Below are 16579 nucleotides of genomic sequence, written 5' to 3'. Positions count from 1 at the left end.
TTGATGTAGAAAAACTTGTAAATCGCAAACTTTTCAATCAAATCTTACAGAATTGGACTTTTTTGTATAAAGAACATCTAAGGCAGAAAATGCAACCCTCATATCAAAAAGCCACAGTATCTATCTGTAGGTAATTTGTACAAACCTTTTTTCGATACCTGATACCTCTACCTACAGGGTCCTCAATAATATCGGACATAACTGGCGAGAATTTTCTGGGGTTGGCAGCGTTGAATAAATGTATTTTGATATGGCTCTGCGCTGCCAACCCAAGAAAATTCTCGCCAGCTATGCCCAATATGCATTATTGGGAACCCTGTACCTGTAACAGTGTAACGTCTACTAATTCCTCCTACTCATGCATTTGAAATTTTGTATTAGCGTTTTGTTCAAGTGGATGATTTTTTTGTATTGTGGAGGAACGTCATGATTAGTTCAAATTACATGTTTTTTTTTTTTTTAATACCATTTTACACAAAGGAAAAAAACTGTTTGTTGTGCCTACCTATAGCAGCGCGTTCGTTGTGATAAATATTTACCCAACTTTCACTCGCGGTGATATAGTTTCAAATTTTACTAAATATTTTGATTATTTATAATATGGCCTAATGATTTTTTAATGGCTTTCAATGTTGGCTCATTCTTTGTTGCGGCATCTCTACTTTATATCACTATAACGTATAGGTACCTTGCCTACCAAGTACATACAATATAATGAAAGCATACACGCGTAGAAGTAAATTTTTCATTTTCACTTTTCAAACTCGTAGCCTGTGTTCAAAACAAGAGCTGGTAACACGTTTTCGAATATTTTACTTGATGAATTTTTGAAGTGTTTCAAAATGGACTTTATCAAAGGCCTCAGGTCGTTTTTCCTGGGGATTTTTTCAATTTTTCAAAAAGGTTTAGAAATTCAAATCTCAGAATTTTATTCATCATCCTCCAAAAATGTCAGTACATACCTATACCTAACCTAACTGAACCTTTTGAGATTCTCTCAGTTCTGAATTTCTTTTACCATACGACTGTACGTTTGATAGGTAGGCCGGTTAGGCTATTCGGTATTCTACGAGTATATGTATAGGTAACTCTGCATTAACAATGCCAACGCCAATGTTCGAATGCAAAATATTCGCAATACGAAAGGAGAAGATTTTTAGGATGTGGTTTTGTTGAAATTTATTCCGAACAATGAGGTTATGTATAGTGAAACTGAATTACTTTTACCTTTATGTACCTATTCTTCGCCGTCGTCGTCTCCGTACTAATCGATGCATCAAAAATAGCTATAAATACGAAAAAAAAAAAGTCGCACTTGATCGGGAGGATGACTTTGATGTAATACCAATGTTGGGTTTAAAGAAGAATTTTCTTTCGTTTGAAATGCAATGGTTGAGTTACTACTTATGTTTACAGACAAGTATTTAGACCTACTATCTGCTTTACAAATGGATAAGTATGAGTTTTCAGTTTATAGTGAATAAACTTTTGTCGATTTTCACTTACCAATAAGTGCAAAATCGAGCAATGACCAGTGTAAACTTTTTTATTAGGTATTCTACCGAATATATGCGAGTTTTGCTGCGTATAGGTAGTGTAATACTTGTAGTTAACGAACCGTTCATGCGTACAATACACCTGCATCGATGTACTCGGCCGAAGCGTAGCCATTTTAAAACTAAATATCCTGTGATGTACGATCACCGCTAATGTAAATAACCTGATGCATACACATAGGTACTCTATATATGTATATTGTATACTTAAACCTATACCATCGGCTGCTTATAAGACTGTTTAAAATAATTGGCAATACTCGAACTCTTGCCAGTTGCCTGTGACTTCTTCCGCCACAAGCACCTCTAGTAACTGGTATGGTATTTTTTTACCCCTCCTTGATCTGGTCGTGTTTGGACTTTGGTGTTTGACTGCTGTTACATATTAGCCTACGCGACGGAGGACGGACGCGACGTTTTACGTAGATAAGTAGGTATGAATGCATAGAGAGACAGAACGACGAAGAAGATTATAAGTGCATAAATGTAGTGGACCATTGATTAAATTCGGGAGAAAAGAGAGATGTGAAAAAAAATATCTACTTGCACCATAAAAAAATGAATTCAAGCGGAGAATTAAAAAGCAACGAAATGCTAAAAGAGCCGATCCGTCCTTGAATAGGTGAGGCAGAGACCTAGGTAGAGGAACAACTCGCCTTGCTGTTCACAATACACGTTTCTTTCTTTTTATTTCGGTTATTACTCATAAGTGTCGGCAGACTTGTTTAAAGTCGATGCTCGTAAAATGTATGTGTGAAAAATTGCCGTATGTACGCCTTATTCCGATGATCGGAATCGATAGATACCAATACATACAAGGGCATCTAAGGGCTCAGATTGTTATAAACGTATACCGGCACTGTATGAAATTTTTAAGTACTTGAACTGTCATGATTTTTCACAAGTTTAAAACGTCGTCGTCGTCGTCGTCGTCTTGAACGAATGATTTATAATGTACCGAACACGTCTTTTGTGTAACTGAGCACCTATGGCTACACACACAGCCTATCCTATATGTTGTGCCTTTTGGTAACACGACTGGTAATTACCCAAAGATCTAGAAAGGTAGTAGGTGTAGTTGTAGGTATCGTGTAACGTTTCTTATTGTTATCGGTATCTATAACGTTATTTATATATATAAGTTTGACTACAGAATTTCCTAGAAATAAGTTAAACTTTGTAAATTATACGTTATACGTTATTATGTGTTGTACCTTTATACGTTAATAAATGGTTAAAATGTTCGCCGAGTATTTCTTTGAGTTCGAGTTATATTTTTATATTTAATTTTGATAATTCGACTTTTACGTTAATTTGCGTAATTTGAACATTATGGTAGCAAAGTGTCGCGTGGTTCGATGTACGATTTATTGAGCTTTTCTGAACTTTGAATAATGGCTGTCGGTCGTGCACGTGTCGACTAATTAGCTGGGTAGGCCGGTACGATCTCAGAGGTACGTTATTTTGAGTTTATTGGAGTTTTTTGGAGCTGGTTATATTTCTGCGCCAGGAGGCGAGAAATCTGAGTATTTTGCGCTGTTTTACGACTCACGAGTTTGAGTCTAAGTACAAGATTCGTACCCGGCCTAGCCTACTGTTATATACGCATGCCTGCGACGAGAAAGCAAAAGTTCGACGAGTTTCTACGTTCATTAGCAGAATCCGAAGGTGTCGATTTATCGGAGCTTGAGTCCGGAGAGCTGGTGAAATATAAGCAGAAAGCTACGAAGTTATATAACGAGCAAAAACTTCTCGAAGATACGCCACAAGACGAAGAAGAAGTGATGGCACCTACAGTTGTTACCCATTATACGCCGCCGCCCGTCGAACAATCGCTACTGTTCGAGGGCAAAGATTTTGAGCCCTGGTTTAGGAAAATATGCCTACGTTTAAAGGCTATGAGCTTGTACCATACCCTCGACGAAGATGAAGCCAAGCGTGGAACGGCCGACGAGCAGAATCGAGCGATGGAAGTTATAGGCCTACACGTTCATCATAATACGATCACGTTAATCGCCGGTGACAAGCCTTACGAGTTTATCGAGTCGATGAAGAAGAGATGGGCCCAACGTACGGAAGCGCAGGTCTGTCAAATGAAGACTGCGCTGGCCGCTGTTCGATTGACCGATTTCAAGAAGGTTGACGAGTATGCTGACTCGATACGCAAGCAGAGTCGAGACTTGGAAGAAGACGAGAAAGTTTGGCTGGTGAACGGGCTACCGAACGATACCCGTGGTAATTCGTTGCGTGGTACGTTAACTGCAGCGTTACAGAAAGGAGCGACGGCCGACGAAGTTCGAGAAATCATCATCGCTGGGTACAAAAACGGTGAATCGTCGAATCAACCGAGTACTTCGAGTTCCGGTCCCGTAATCAAGTCTTCAGCGTTCCAAGCGCAAGAGCAGAGGCCTACTTGTCATCGTTGCGGGCGTCCTGGTCATATGGCACGTTCGTGTTACGCTACGCAACCTGTGAACAACGGTACTAGTGGTAATTTTAATCCTAATCGTAATTTTGTAAACAATAACGGTCCTAGACATAGTCCGAATTATCGAGGTAGGGGTAACGGTGGTCAATGGCGCGGTGGAAACGGTCGTGGTGGTTGTGGCGGTCAAGGGTATCGCGGTGGTGGTCAAGGAGGCCAAGGTAATGGTCGTGGAGAAGATCGTAGATATCGCGGTGGCGATGTAAGTAAGGCTCAGTGTTTTGCCTGCGGTGAATATGGCCACATCGCGGTCATTTGTCCGACGAATAAAGAAAAGAGCAAGCGTCCCGATGTCAAGTCAACTGCCATGATGGCGTGTGAGGGTCGAGGACCTGTGAGCGAGCGTTTCGGTGAGAGTAGTGACTTGGTATGGGTGTTGGATTCGGGTGCGACCAATCACTTCATCAATGATGAGCGCTACTACGTCGAGTCAGAGGAGATGCACGAGCTGGTGAACACTGCCTTCGAGGGTCAGTTTGTCACCGTAACGAAGATAGGTACGGTGAATCTTCGTCTGAATGGTAAGAGTTACCATATGCGAGGTGTTAAGTTTTCTAGTCAGTTCAAGGCGAACTTACTTTCGACCGAGCGCTTGAGAAATACTGGATGGTCGATCAATTTGGCTGCAGACATCGATCTGTTCGATCCCGCTGGGAATTTTGTCGTTAGAGCGGTACGTAGAGATGGTCTGAATGAGGTACGCTTCCAATACGTGTTAGAGCCGGTCGAGAGCGCGATGACGGTGTCCGAGGAGGCGAAGGTATGGCACCGACGACTCGGGCATCCGAGCGATAAAGTGTTGAATCAGTGTGAGGGTCTTCCTTCGAATTCCGGTCTGTCGATGACCAACTGCGATGTCTGCGCCAAAGCCAAGTTGTGCAGGAACCCCTGTAACAATGAGAGACATGTAGTAGATCGTGTACTTAAGCTCGTACACACAGACGTAATAGGTCCATTGCCTCAGTCGGTAGAGGGTGACCTATACGTTCTGAATTTGTTGGATGATTTTACGCATTTCAACGTGTCGTACATTATGAAAGCTCGGAGCGATGTAGGTTGGTGTTTTGACGACTACGTTAAGCGTGCAGAAGCGATTCAGAGCGTGCAAGTAGCGTACCTCCGTTGTGACAATGCGCTCGAGTTCGTGAAGGGTATGTTTTCAAGGATATGTCAAGAGAGAGGTATCACCATGGAACACTCTGAAGCGTTCTTGCATCAACACAACGGTAAAGTGGAGCGTTTTAACCGTTCGCTCATGGATAAGACCCGAGCTCTTTTATTCGAGGCGCGTATGCCTCAAAAGTACTGGTGTTTCGCTGTTGAAGCAGCAAATTGTTTGTTAAACAATCTACCTACCCGAGCTATCGAAGACAAACGAACTCCGTATTCTCTTTGGCGTAAGAAGCCAACCAAGTACCAGTACTTTCGAATCTTCGGTAGTAAAGCGCAAGTCTTTGTTCATCCAGAACAACGCAAAAAGCTCGACGAACGTACCAGGCGCGCTCAGTGGGTCGTTGTAGGGTTCACTGAAACCGGTTACAAGTTATTAAATATCGAAGACGATAGTACACAGGTGTTTTCACACGTACGTATCGATGAGAGCTCTAAGTACGGTGACCTAGTCACTTGGGTAGCGAATGAAGATCGATATATAGACGAGCACGAATACGTACCGAGAGAGACAGTGATGCTAGCGGCCGGTGAGCCCGAGCTTACGTTCGAGGAGGCGACGTCCGGTGCTGATCGTGATAAGTGGCGAGTCGCTATGAATGAGGAACTCTGTAATCTCGAGCGAATGGGTACCTATGAATTGGTCGAGGAACCTGTTGGAGCAAAAATTCTTGGCGTTAAATGGGTGTATAGGAAGAAAGATAATAATACGTATAAAGCTAGGCTTGTTGTTTTAGGCTATCAAGAGGGAAAAGTGTTCGAAGCGTTCGATATCTTCTCTCCTGTTGTCCGAGCAGACACCATCAAAGCTCTCATAGCGCTAGCGGTCAAGTATGGATGGCGTATTCGCCACGTAGACATAAAGGGAGCTTTTCTTTATGGAAAGTTACCTTATACGGTGTTTGTCAAATTGCCTAAGGGCTTTTACTATCGTGGTCGATTCAAAAGCCCCGTGTGGAAACTTATCCGAGCGCTGTACGGGTTAAAAATCTCTCCGGTGACGTGGTTTAATGAGCTTGCTCGTATTTTAGCGAAAATTGGCCTTAAAGCCACTGTGTTCGACGCTACTATTTTCATCTTCGAGGGCGATGCACTTCGGTGTATTCTCGCTATATACGTCGACGATCTGTTTATCACCGGATGGGACGATGAGTTCATTGCGAAGGTTATCGACCTGTTGAAAAGAAATTTCGAGGTTAAAGATCTCGGTGATATAAAGAAATATCTGGGCGTTAATATCATACGTACTTCGGAGGGTTTTACTATCGATCAGTGCGACTACATAGAGTCGATAATCGAGCGCTTCAATCTGGTGGACGCTGATATTTCTTCTTCCCCCTTCGAAGATTTTGGTTTCCAAAAGGCGAATGTTGATTGGTCCCTTGAGTCGCAGGTACGATCGATGATTGGCTCGTTGTTATATGTAGCGTCTTGGAGTCGACCTGATATTACTTTCGCGGTTAATTTTCTTTCCCGGTACCAAACGAAGCCGTCGTCGAAGTTAGTGATAGCCTGTAACAGAGTTATAACATATTTGAAAGGTACCGCGAACTTCAAGCTAAAGTTCACTGCGTGTGAGCCGAAGCTACTTACCGCATTCGTCGACGCTGATCTGGCCGGCGATACGTCGGATTACAAGTCTACGTCTGGGCTAATTCTTTTTCTGTTCGGTAGTCCAATCGTATGGCGTGCTAAGAAACAAAACTGCGTAGCGGTATCGTCTGGCGAGTCCGAATACGTTGCGCTGTCTCAGTGTGTTTGCGAAGTTCGAGCTATACGTAATTTGCTCAGCGTGCTCGGTTTTCCTTTACCACCGACTCTTGTTCTTTGCGATTCTACGGCTGCTGCGGGTATGGCGAAAACCCCTGAAACATCGAAAACTCGCCATATAAACTTGTGTTTTCATAATACAAGAAATGCTTGGTCGAACAGAGAGATAGATATAGTTAAAGTCGACGGCAAAATCAACTTGGCAGATGCGTTTACGAAGCCTCTACCTGCCAAAAAGCTCGGTGATTGTTTTCAGCTTCTTTTCGATCGTTAGGATTGTTCGTACGGTGATTTAGTCACTATTTGTCGTGTGAATTTGCTGTGATTCTTCGTGTTGAATTTTTCGTCGTCGACTTAACGTCTATCCAGTGTTTAGGTCTCTATTTTATTGTTTTTATTAATTATTTTAAATTATTTTATCGTGTATTTTACCTTGTACGTAGCCGGTCTTCTGAGTGAAATTTTTCGTAGATTATTTTTCAACTATACGTACAGATCGTAGTACGGTATACGCTCGCCGGAAACTGTTTTATCGTGTATTTTAGTACTTATTTTACCCGCATTTTATCTTTTATTGTTTTAATCATGTTTTAATTTATTTTATTAATTATTTAATCGGTTTTTATTCGAGAAAAGTTGAACTTTCGAGCTATCTACGGTGTTTACGTTTTAGTGCTATTTTTATTCGCTTTAGGCGAGAGTTGTGTAGTACGTGTTAGTCAGTGTTACCAACGCTTCCAAAAGCCACGTGAAAAAATTAGTTTTTCTAGATTTCTAAATAATTTTTTAGGAGGCGTGTTGTGCCTTTTGGTAACACGACTGGTAATTACCCAAAGATCTAGAAAGGTAGTAGGTGTAGTTGTAGGTATCGTGTAACGTTTCTTATTGTTATCGGTATCTATAACGTTATTTATATATATAAGTTTGACTACAGAATTTCCTAGAAATAAGTTAAACTTTGTAAATTATACGTTATACGTTATTATGTGTTGTACCTTTATACGTTAATAAATGGTTAAAATGTTCGCCGAGTATTTCTTTGAGTTCGAGTTATATTTTTATATTTAATTTCGATAATTCGACTTTTACGTTAATTTGCGTAATTTGAACATTACTATACATTGGAGAGAATACTGAGAGATATAGACGCCGCTTTGCTGCGCACTGATCTGATATGTTCACGCGCCATATATATTCGATCTAAACGGAAAAAAATTAATCTTAGGTACTTATTGTTGGAGAGCGATTTAAAAATTTATCGCAGTATATTTGACATTACAGCATGGTTTATTTGAAACCATCTTTCACGATGAAAGACGAAGAGAACGATGAAGATGTATTCCCATGAGTATAGGTCCTAGCTTCTGTATGTGACATTGTTCATCTTACTGAGGATTTGTTGCTCTTTAGTTTAGTCTTTAGGCTGCTTTCCTGTTGAAATAACTATGGTGTGCTGAAGTGATGATGGAAAAATTGATCCAAAGAGTGGAGATCTCAAGTTAACAAGTTGTATGTACTGCTACGTAGGTAATCTGTATGTATTATCAACTCAGCCAAAACCAAAGTGATGGTCATGGTCTTTGACCCCACAGGCAGCAGGCTGTCTGCCTCCAAGTTACGTACTGAATGAATTTGAGAAGGTGCTCAAATTTGTCTTTCTGTTGTGGCTCCTTGGACTATAGGCATACAATGAAAGGTGTTTGGCGCAGGCTGTAGCGCAGTTCCAGTTCCAGTATTCCACCGCCTCATGTAGGAATATGTAGATTGAAGATGCAATTTTTCCATAAAAAGTGGTACCTAACTGCCCAGTTCGGCTTTAGGGTACCTTACCTATAGATGCTTGCAATGACTCAGGATATTGTTGGATACCGATGAATAATCGATGAAAAGTCCGAAATAAGGCTACAGTGTTTTGAATTTGAAAAAAATCAAGTTGAAAGTATGTCTTAAGCAAAGCATAAGATCGTCAATGAAATGCATACCTACCGTGTTTGGAGCTGGCTGAGGAGGTATAAGGAGATCTTGATAAAAATTATCTATCAAAATTGACTAAATGAGCAAAAATGAACATTCAAAAATTTAAACGATTCACAGCCTGTTAACGTTGTTTTAAATTTCAAGTTAGGTTCCTATAACTTTTCATCATTTTTATGGAACTCGAAAATACGATACATGTATGTAGCCCTACCTATTATTACTTACTTAGTTGGTGCGCGATAAGTAGGTAATATTTAGTAAATTGAGTTTTTTGCAAATTTGAAAAACTTATCAATCGCCAATCTATATTTAACATCAGTATAATTACAGAAAATACCGTGGATTGGCGACATTGATCAATGTGTTTTTATATGGTGCGGCGTTGCCAAGCCACATTTTTGAACGAAAATTCTCGCTATAGCTATGCCCGATATTATTGGAGACCGTATACATTGCTAAAACAAAAATGAAAGTTATGAAATCATAAAATATATGAAACTAAAAAATGAAATTAAATGAAACCAAGGTACTACTAGGTCCGTGCTTGACATGAAAACTTCGCCCAAGCAACGCACATTTGCGTTCTTACACACTTTGACAAAGCTATGACAGCATAGCTACGGTACCCAGCAACCAATACACTTTGTACCTACTTAGTTGACTACATTTTATTACACCTTAAACATTCTGTTAAATGAGATTCGCTTTCATTTACTTTCATATTAAAGAAAATTCTTTTTTTTTTTTTTTTTTTTTTAAAGAAAAAAAGTGTCTCATTTTCTCCGTATGATCACTACTTCTATTAAATAGCACGAATCATGGCGCATTGTTATATTTCATAAATTCACTCGAGATGAACACTAAAGAGTCAATGGCGTACGCTATATCGTGACCAAACCATCCTTTGTTCGAAAAGATGATCATACTACGCGCCCAGAATAATTTATATGAATTAGCCATTACATTTTATTTATTTGTACTTTCAACATCTGACATTTACTATTTATTCTGGTCCGTTTAATTATGTTTTCCATTCGTTGTGTAACCACATTCGATTGTATGCTAAAATAAAAACGAATAAAAGTTACCGAGTAGTACACATATACGCAAGCATTTACTTCAAAATAAGCCCTATGGTCACGGTCATCCGACGAAAAAGTGCAACAGTAAGTAACTGGTTTTCGGATTGGTGTAATTTTGAATCGGAAGCACAACGTTATGCGTTAGTTGTAATTTATATAAGTCGATATTATTCTTACGATATCTCATGAAACCAGCAAACCAGCCATCTAAATGAGTTGTTTTTTCGTCGATTTGAAATTTTATTCAAATTCCAAACATCTGTCGGAGTTACAAATTTTGTATGGAATTACGCTGCCAATGACCGCTGATTTTTTTTTATCCATGTATATAGATATTTATAGCGAGTGACCCTGATTGTTGTATAGGACAAGTTTTTCTTGTAACGTGAAGAAGATGCGAGTTCGTTGCTCATTTTATTCTGTTTATATACTAACGTTGGAAATTCAAAAATATTGAGTACTTTACCTATTATAGGTACTTACCTATTTCATATTCCGCATAGACCAATGTAAACCAAGTTATTGTGATTTGAATCTGATTGAATCGCAACTGGACCATCGCTTAAGATGAGAAAAATCATACGGAAGAACCATTTTTCTGACAATTTATCAAGAATTTGAAACAAGCATGGTGCTTCTTTAGAAAGGACAAAGTATTCAACTTGGATAAAAAAGGAACTTTGCCAACCCATCAACTTCGAGTGAACTGAAAGAAGTAGTTACAGAAGAAACACATCTTTCACATCTCAGAACCGAATTTTGACCTTTCAAAATTAATTTCTCGATTTTTAAATTTTTTGATAAATTTTTGAAGACTGTGGAAGTAGCATAATCCGTATATTGAATTTTATTCAAAAAGAGTAGGTAAGTATGTAGAATTCTCAAGATGAAAATCTGAAAATCTATGGGTATACTGAAGTCGCCCCTTCCAAATCGAGTAGGTATGACCATTTTCGACTTAATTTTCGAGCCTCTAGCAAAAGTTGAACAATCCTCCAAAAGTTTCAAATTGCTCCATAAGATGTTGTGTAATCAATCATACTTCAGCGGCTGAAAATTTAATCTTTTAATAAGTTCGACATTTTGACTTGAATGGAGAAGGAGAGGAAGCTGGACGGTATTTTATACAAACCGATTTTCAGCTTTTTTTCCCTTCAGATTTACTCTTTTTGAAGATACCTAATTAACATATCAAGGAATAAGTATTTCCACTACATATTTTCAAAAATTCTCAAAAAATCAAAAATCAACTTCGGAGGCTCAAAATCTGGTTCTTAGGTAAGTGTGTCATTCTGTCATTCTCATTAGTTTTCCAATGAGCCAAATTTCGGGTCTATCGAAGATGTCTGGTCGTAAAGGTTCCCTTGTGAGAAAGGTACCTATTGAGATACCGTTCGGTAATCATTGTTACAAGCGAGGTACCAAAAACCTTACCATAGTCGGCTATGTAGATAGGTAGACCTATACCTACATATACAACTTGTAACATATAAACGAACCCGAGCGTTGAGCAGTTGCAAAAATCAATTGTCATTCTTGCATCAACGTCAGAGATGAATATGTTTCAATTTGAAAAACAATGACCAAGCATCAATGGGATTGTGCAAACAATAAATTGGTACAATCATGTATGTACTCGTAGATAAGCAGATACACAAAATAGGTTTAGGTACTCGAAATCAATTAGGATATGGATACTGTGGGTACCGTGTACGGTAAACGTTTTACAGACGTCAACATTTCACAATCACTTCTTGTGGTGATTAATTTTGTTTAGATTGATAAAATTACAAATGAATTGTTAAGAAAAAAGACCAAATACGACACCAAAAAAATAGGTACTGATAAAATGATACCATACCTAATTAAAATAACTCGAGTATCTACAATTTATTACAATGTTTTAAAAAACTCATTCAAAAGCATAGAGACCCATTGGCAACCTCACATTCCCACTATTCAACCAAAAGATTAAAGGTCCTTACAGGGTTTTTAATTTTATAAAATAATACATACGAGTATACAGCTCAATGCCAAAAGTTGCGAAGTATCCAGAAGAAAACATCAAAAATGATAACTACTCGTACTATCGTGCGTTTTCAGGCCCACTTGCTTTTACTTTCCAGATTTCGGTAAAAGTTTTATAAAAGATTTTAGCCCCTTGAAAATACTTTTTTTTCTCACTCAGGTAAAAAGCAGACCTTTGTATCCCCTCTGCCATCGTTAGAATAAAAGATATCCAAATTTTTTTTCTGGAGTCTTTGATAACTTGGGCTTCCGAATAAACCTTTTTCTCCAGTAAAAATGTCATCGAAAAACCAGTTCCATGTTTTCATGTAGTACAAAAATTTATGTAATTCGGGGCTATCTATACCTATTTTGGAAAATAGAATCCTTGTGGGACCCTTACTAGATTTTTCAATTGATGAGCTGCTGGAATTTCCTCTTCACGCACTGTTCCCCTTCGCCGCGTGCTTCTACCTTTCGTAAAAAATATGATGAAAAAATTTGAAATGAGATGTCTATCGTTTTTCGTTTATGGAAAAATTCTGAGCGCGCGTGGCGAGTACCTACGCTGCAATTTTAGCATCGAGCGAATAAGGACAATTGTACTCGCACACGAGCGAGTATCGTATTAGAAAGTACGAGTGTATTTGTTTATTAAAATTCAACGAATAAAAACCATCGCATTGATAATAATTAATATCTTTGCTTAACTGATATCTACAAAAACAAGACTTGCTGTTTTATTGCTGGCAATTGGAAGCTTGTATGAAAGGGAAATGTTGTGGGCGAAACGTGATGACCTGATTCTGGTTGAAGCTGTGATAAGAAAAAAAAAAATCTCTAATTTCTACGATAAGTTTTTTTCCTAGTGAGAAATTCAAGGTTGCACCGCCGCTTCTCGTGAAATGTTTTGTTTGTGGTACGAAGTAGGAACGTTCTGGTTTAAGGTTACTGTACGTACTCGTAGTACGTCCGTGTATCTTACATATATCTAGGTATTATATACTTTTAAAAAGTGAAATAGGTGAGTGTCCGGTTTTACTATGGAGACTTGAGAGAGGCGCGCGTCGTCATTTTGCTGTAAAGTTTACCGAGGCTGTTTTGAAGTGTGGACGTGTGGGTGCAATGATGGTTGAAAAGTATGTTTGTGAATTGCTTCATGAAATTTCACTCGTTAAATTTCATTCGATCGCCCCTTAGTCCGGTGGACATGCCAGCCACACCTTTGAACCATTTTTCGAATTATTATCAAAATTGATTTTATGGTCTGGTTATGTCAACTTTAACAAAAACTGTAAATCTTGAAATAGAATTTCATCCTTTCTGGAGCCTCCAGAAAAAGTTGGGGGTTTCCTAACAATTTGGAATTGCTCCAGAAAGCGCGCGCAGTAATCGAATTCTACCACAGAAAATTTAATCCCATCATAAGTTGGACATTGTAAATCGATTAAGGCACGTGAATCGCGAGCTTAAGGGGGTTAAAATGTTAATAAGTTTTATGTGTACTTACTTTCACTTGAGTAAGTAAGTATAGCTGAAAATTTCGTATTACCTAATTTTTTTTGGTTGCTAAGCATACTTACTTTTATTGTTACTTTTTTAAAATTCTTCTCTCATTGATTTTTGAAAATAGCCCATTTCTCACCTTATAAATTGATCGAATTTTCTTTTATTTTGGTTTTCACATCAGTAATGGTGCTATTTATATAAACTGTCATCTGTTATTACATCAATAATTGTATTTTGCGTACCTAACCGCGAAATGAATTGGTAGGTACGGGGGTGGATACTGGGTACTCACATGCTTCCTGAAATTGCACTTTCAATCTAATTTTTACAAGACGACTGTACAATGTACATGTACATATAAACGTGACCATGGTCATGCATTTAATAATAATTCACGTTCGGTTTGTTTGTTTGCGCAGGAGATGCTGTAATAATACGAGTTACGGAATTCGATGGCAGCAACAGACGGGCAAGCTGTGGTAGCTGCGGCGCGTTGGACCGAAGAGGGACTATATTTGCGTGAATTCGTCGCCAAGCATCGACTACCAGCGGTTGCGAAAATTATTAAAGGTCAATACGGAGGAATCGGCGTACCTTCTTTACCTAGTCCATGTGTGCAGCCTACTGTCCTATTGATATCGGCCGGCAGACGACGTAAAATACTAGCTCAGGCGGTTAAAATAAAAGAAGGCCGGAGAGTGGTGGGCGTCGGTCCCAAATTCGTCATCCCCGATACCTACCAAGGATATTTCGAGCTTCTGAGCGAAGATGGTCGAGGTATGAGATGTCTAGAAAGCGTAGCCGAACTAGCTCATCGTAAATCGGAAAACGGTTGCTTGGTCAGGGATTCGATACGAGCGATAGTTGGTCGATACGACGATGACGGAGTTCTGGTCGCCGACGGTGCTCGAATTGTGAACGCCGGCGAAACGCTTTATCCTCAGGCCGAAGTGCAATTAGGTAATTCGAAAATAAAATTTTTACGATGTTTGGATTCAGTCAGCGATATCGTGCTGTTGGGTATGGATCAAAAGAGTCGATTCAGCACGTTAGCGAAAGAAGACAATATTAGCGGCGTACACACGGCGAAGAATCTGCTTCAGAAACGTCTGCCCGTGACCGTGCGCTTAGTACATGGTAGTCCTCCCAAAGGGTTCAAGAATTTGAACCAATTTTTACCGGAACTTCGATTGCTGTGCGTTTTCGAGGAAGAACACGTATTCGCGATGCCATTACAAAAGGATACTAGCTCCGTGATAACGTTGCCATTAGCGGCGCCGCTTAAATTACAAAAAGCGCGTAACGAAGACTGCCTAAAAGATACCAGAGAGTATCAGAGGGTGCTGGAAAAATGCACCAAATTAGCCGCCGAAAATGTTAACAAAGCGTACGTCTTGGATGCGCGTTCGGTCGACATGAAAACCTTGAAAAACGTCGGCAATCTGCTGCCGTCGAAAAACGGCTACTTTCTCACCAGAAGCTTATCAGCGGACGTCGCGAATGCCAATTACCCGTTCGATATTGAAAATCGACCGCATAATTCGGAATATGACGAAATAGACTTGATATACGATTACGTTCGCGGCTTCGCGCCATTACCGAAAAATATACGTTCGCCATTTCCCGAATCAGATTCCAGTCATATAGCTAAAGGTGAAAAAGAATGCGTCGCGGATGTAATCGCCATATCGCCGACGGACACGTCGTCGTCGCCCGTCGGCACCGTAGTCAAACCCGAACCACCTCCCATCGAAACCATACCAAAAGTGAAAATCATCCAGTCAGGTTTGAAAGCGGAAAAGCGTACGCGAAAACCAGCCATCAAATGTACGAGCGCGCCACCACCCGAAGAACAACAATACGCCGTCGATAGAACGTCGTTTTCTAAGTTATACGTTAAAAATGGTAATTCACAGAGCCGAAGACTGTTAAGACAAAAGAGCTCTTCACCATTGAAAGAGCATCCACCATTGCTGAAATCCGGCTCGCCTATTTTTAATATACGTTATAAATCTTTAAGTAATTTACAACAAGCCATGGAACTGGATGGTACCTTAGACTCGAGTAATTCCGGCGGCAAAACGTCTGCTGACTCGGCGACCGGTACCAAACTGCCGGAAAAACGTTCCAGACGTATTAGTCGACCAAGATCTCTAACCAACCTAGTATGGGATATGCATAATGATGTGGAACCCAGATGTGATAGAAAATTTAAACCCGCCAAAGCGGAATCCAGCGTGCTCAGAAGAAATTCAACGCAGAAAAGTACCAGTAGTCATAAACGTATCGGAACCCTTTACCTTTAACGTAAGTACCAACCTTACCTACTACCTATTTGTATTTGAATTGGATTGAAAACTCTATCGTTTATTCGCTGGTTAGTTACTTACATATAATACTAATAGGTATTTTACTTACCTACTAGTGGGTGATTTTCAATTTTGGGAATGTTGTGTGTCATCATAGGCTACGTATGTACTCGTATTTAAAGTGAGGAAGGATGATGATCCAAGAAATCCTTTTTCAAATTTTGATCTTTGATGTTTGAAGGGGCGCGTGACATGGAGGGTAAAAATGAGATCAAATAAAAAAAGTCGAGATCATTTTCGTTTTTGTTGTTGTTTTTTTTTTTACGTATTAACAAAATTTTTATGGGCGGGGGCGCTATTAGAGTGAAGATGATGTTTACGCAAAAAACCAAGGTTGTAAATCAATATGTCATGGATAATTCTTTTCAAATTTTTCATAATGAAGAAGGGGGTGAGATCAGTGGCGTAGCCAAGATTTTCTCAAGGAGGGGGCAAAACCAGATTTTTAGGCATGAAAAATCGAAATGAGGGATAATTTTCTGGAAATCTATTGTAATGTGGGGTGATCCCATGAAAATGAAGGCAAAATTATTGCTCGAGCGAAGCGAGAGCGAAAATTTTTGGAAAAAATGGGCCCAAACAACGAAAAAACGTCCATTTTTGCATGTTTTCTTTCAAATTTTCGCTCTCAAGGGGGGCCATGGCCCCCTTCGC

General features: G+C 39.5%; 1 protein-coding gene across 2 annotated transcripts in view; it reads left to right on the top strand.

Annotated features, from left to right (window-relative positions):
- The window catches only part of sano (serrano), a 59166-nt gene that overhangs the window by 30744 nt on the left and 11843 nt on the right, over positions 1–16579 (top strand). For both annotated transcript variants that reach the window (XM_065344880.1, XM_065344879.1), the window contains exon 2: positions 13976–15863. In XM_065344880.1, coding sequence (XP_065200952.1) covers positions 14009–15862 — 1854 coding nt within the window. In that variant the 5' untranslated portion in view covers positions 13976–14008 and the 3' untranslated portion in view covers position 15863. The remainder of the gene's footprint in view (positions 1–13975; positions 15864–16579) is intronic.

The sequence above is a fragment of the Planococcus citri genome, chromosome 1 (genome assembly GCF_950023065.1).
Source record: "Planococcus citri chromosome 1, ihPlaCitr1.1, whole genome shotgun sequence".
Classification (NCBI taxonomy): Eukaryota; Metazoa; Arthropoda; class Insecta; order Hemiptera; family Pseudococcidae; genus Planococcus; species Planococcus citri.
This window is presented reverse-complemented; position numbering and strand designations above follow the sequence as displayed.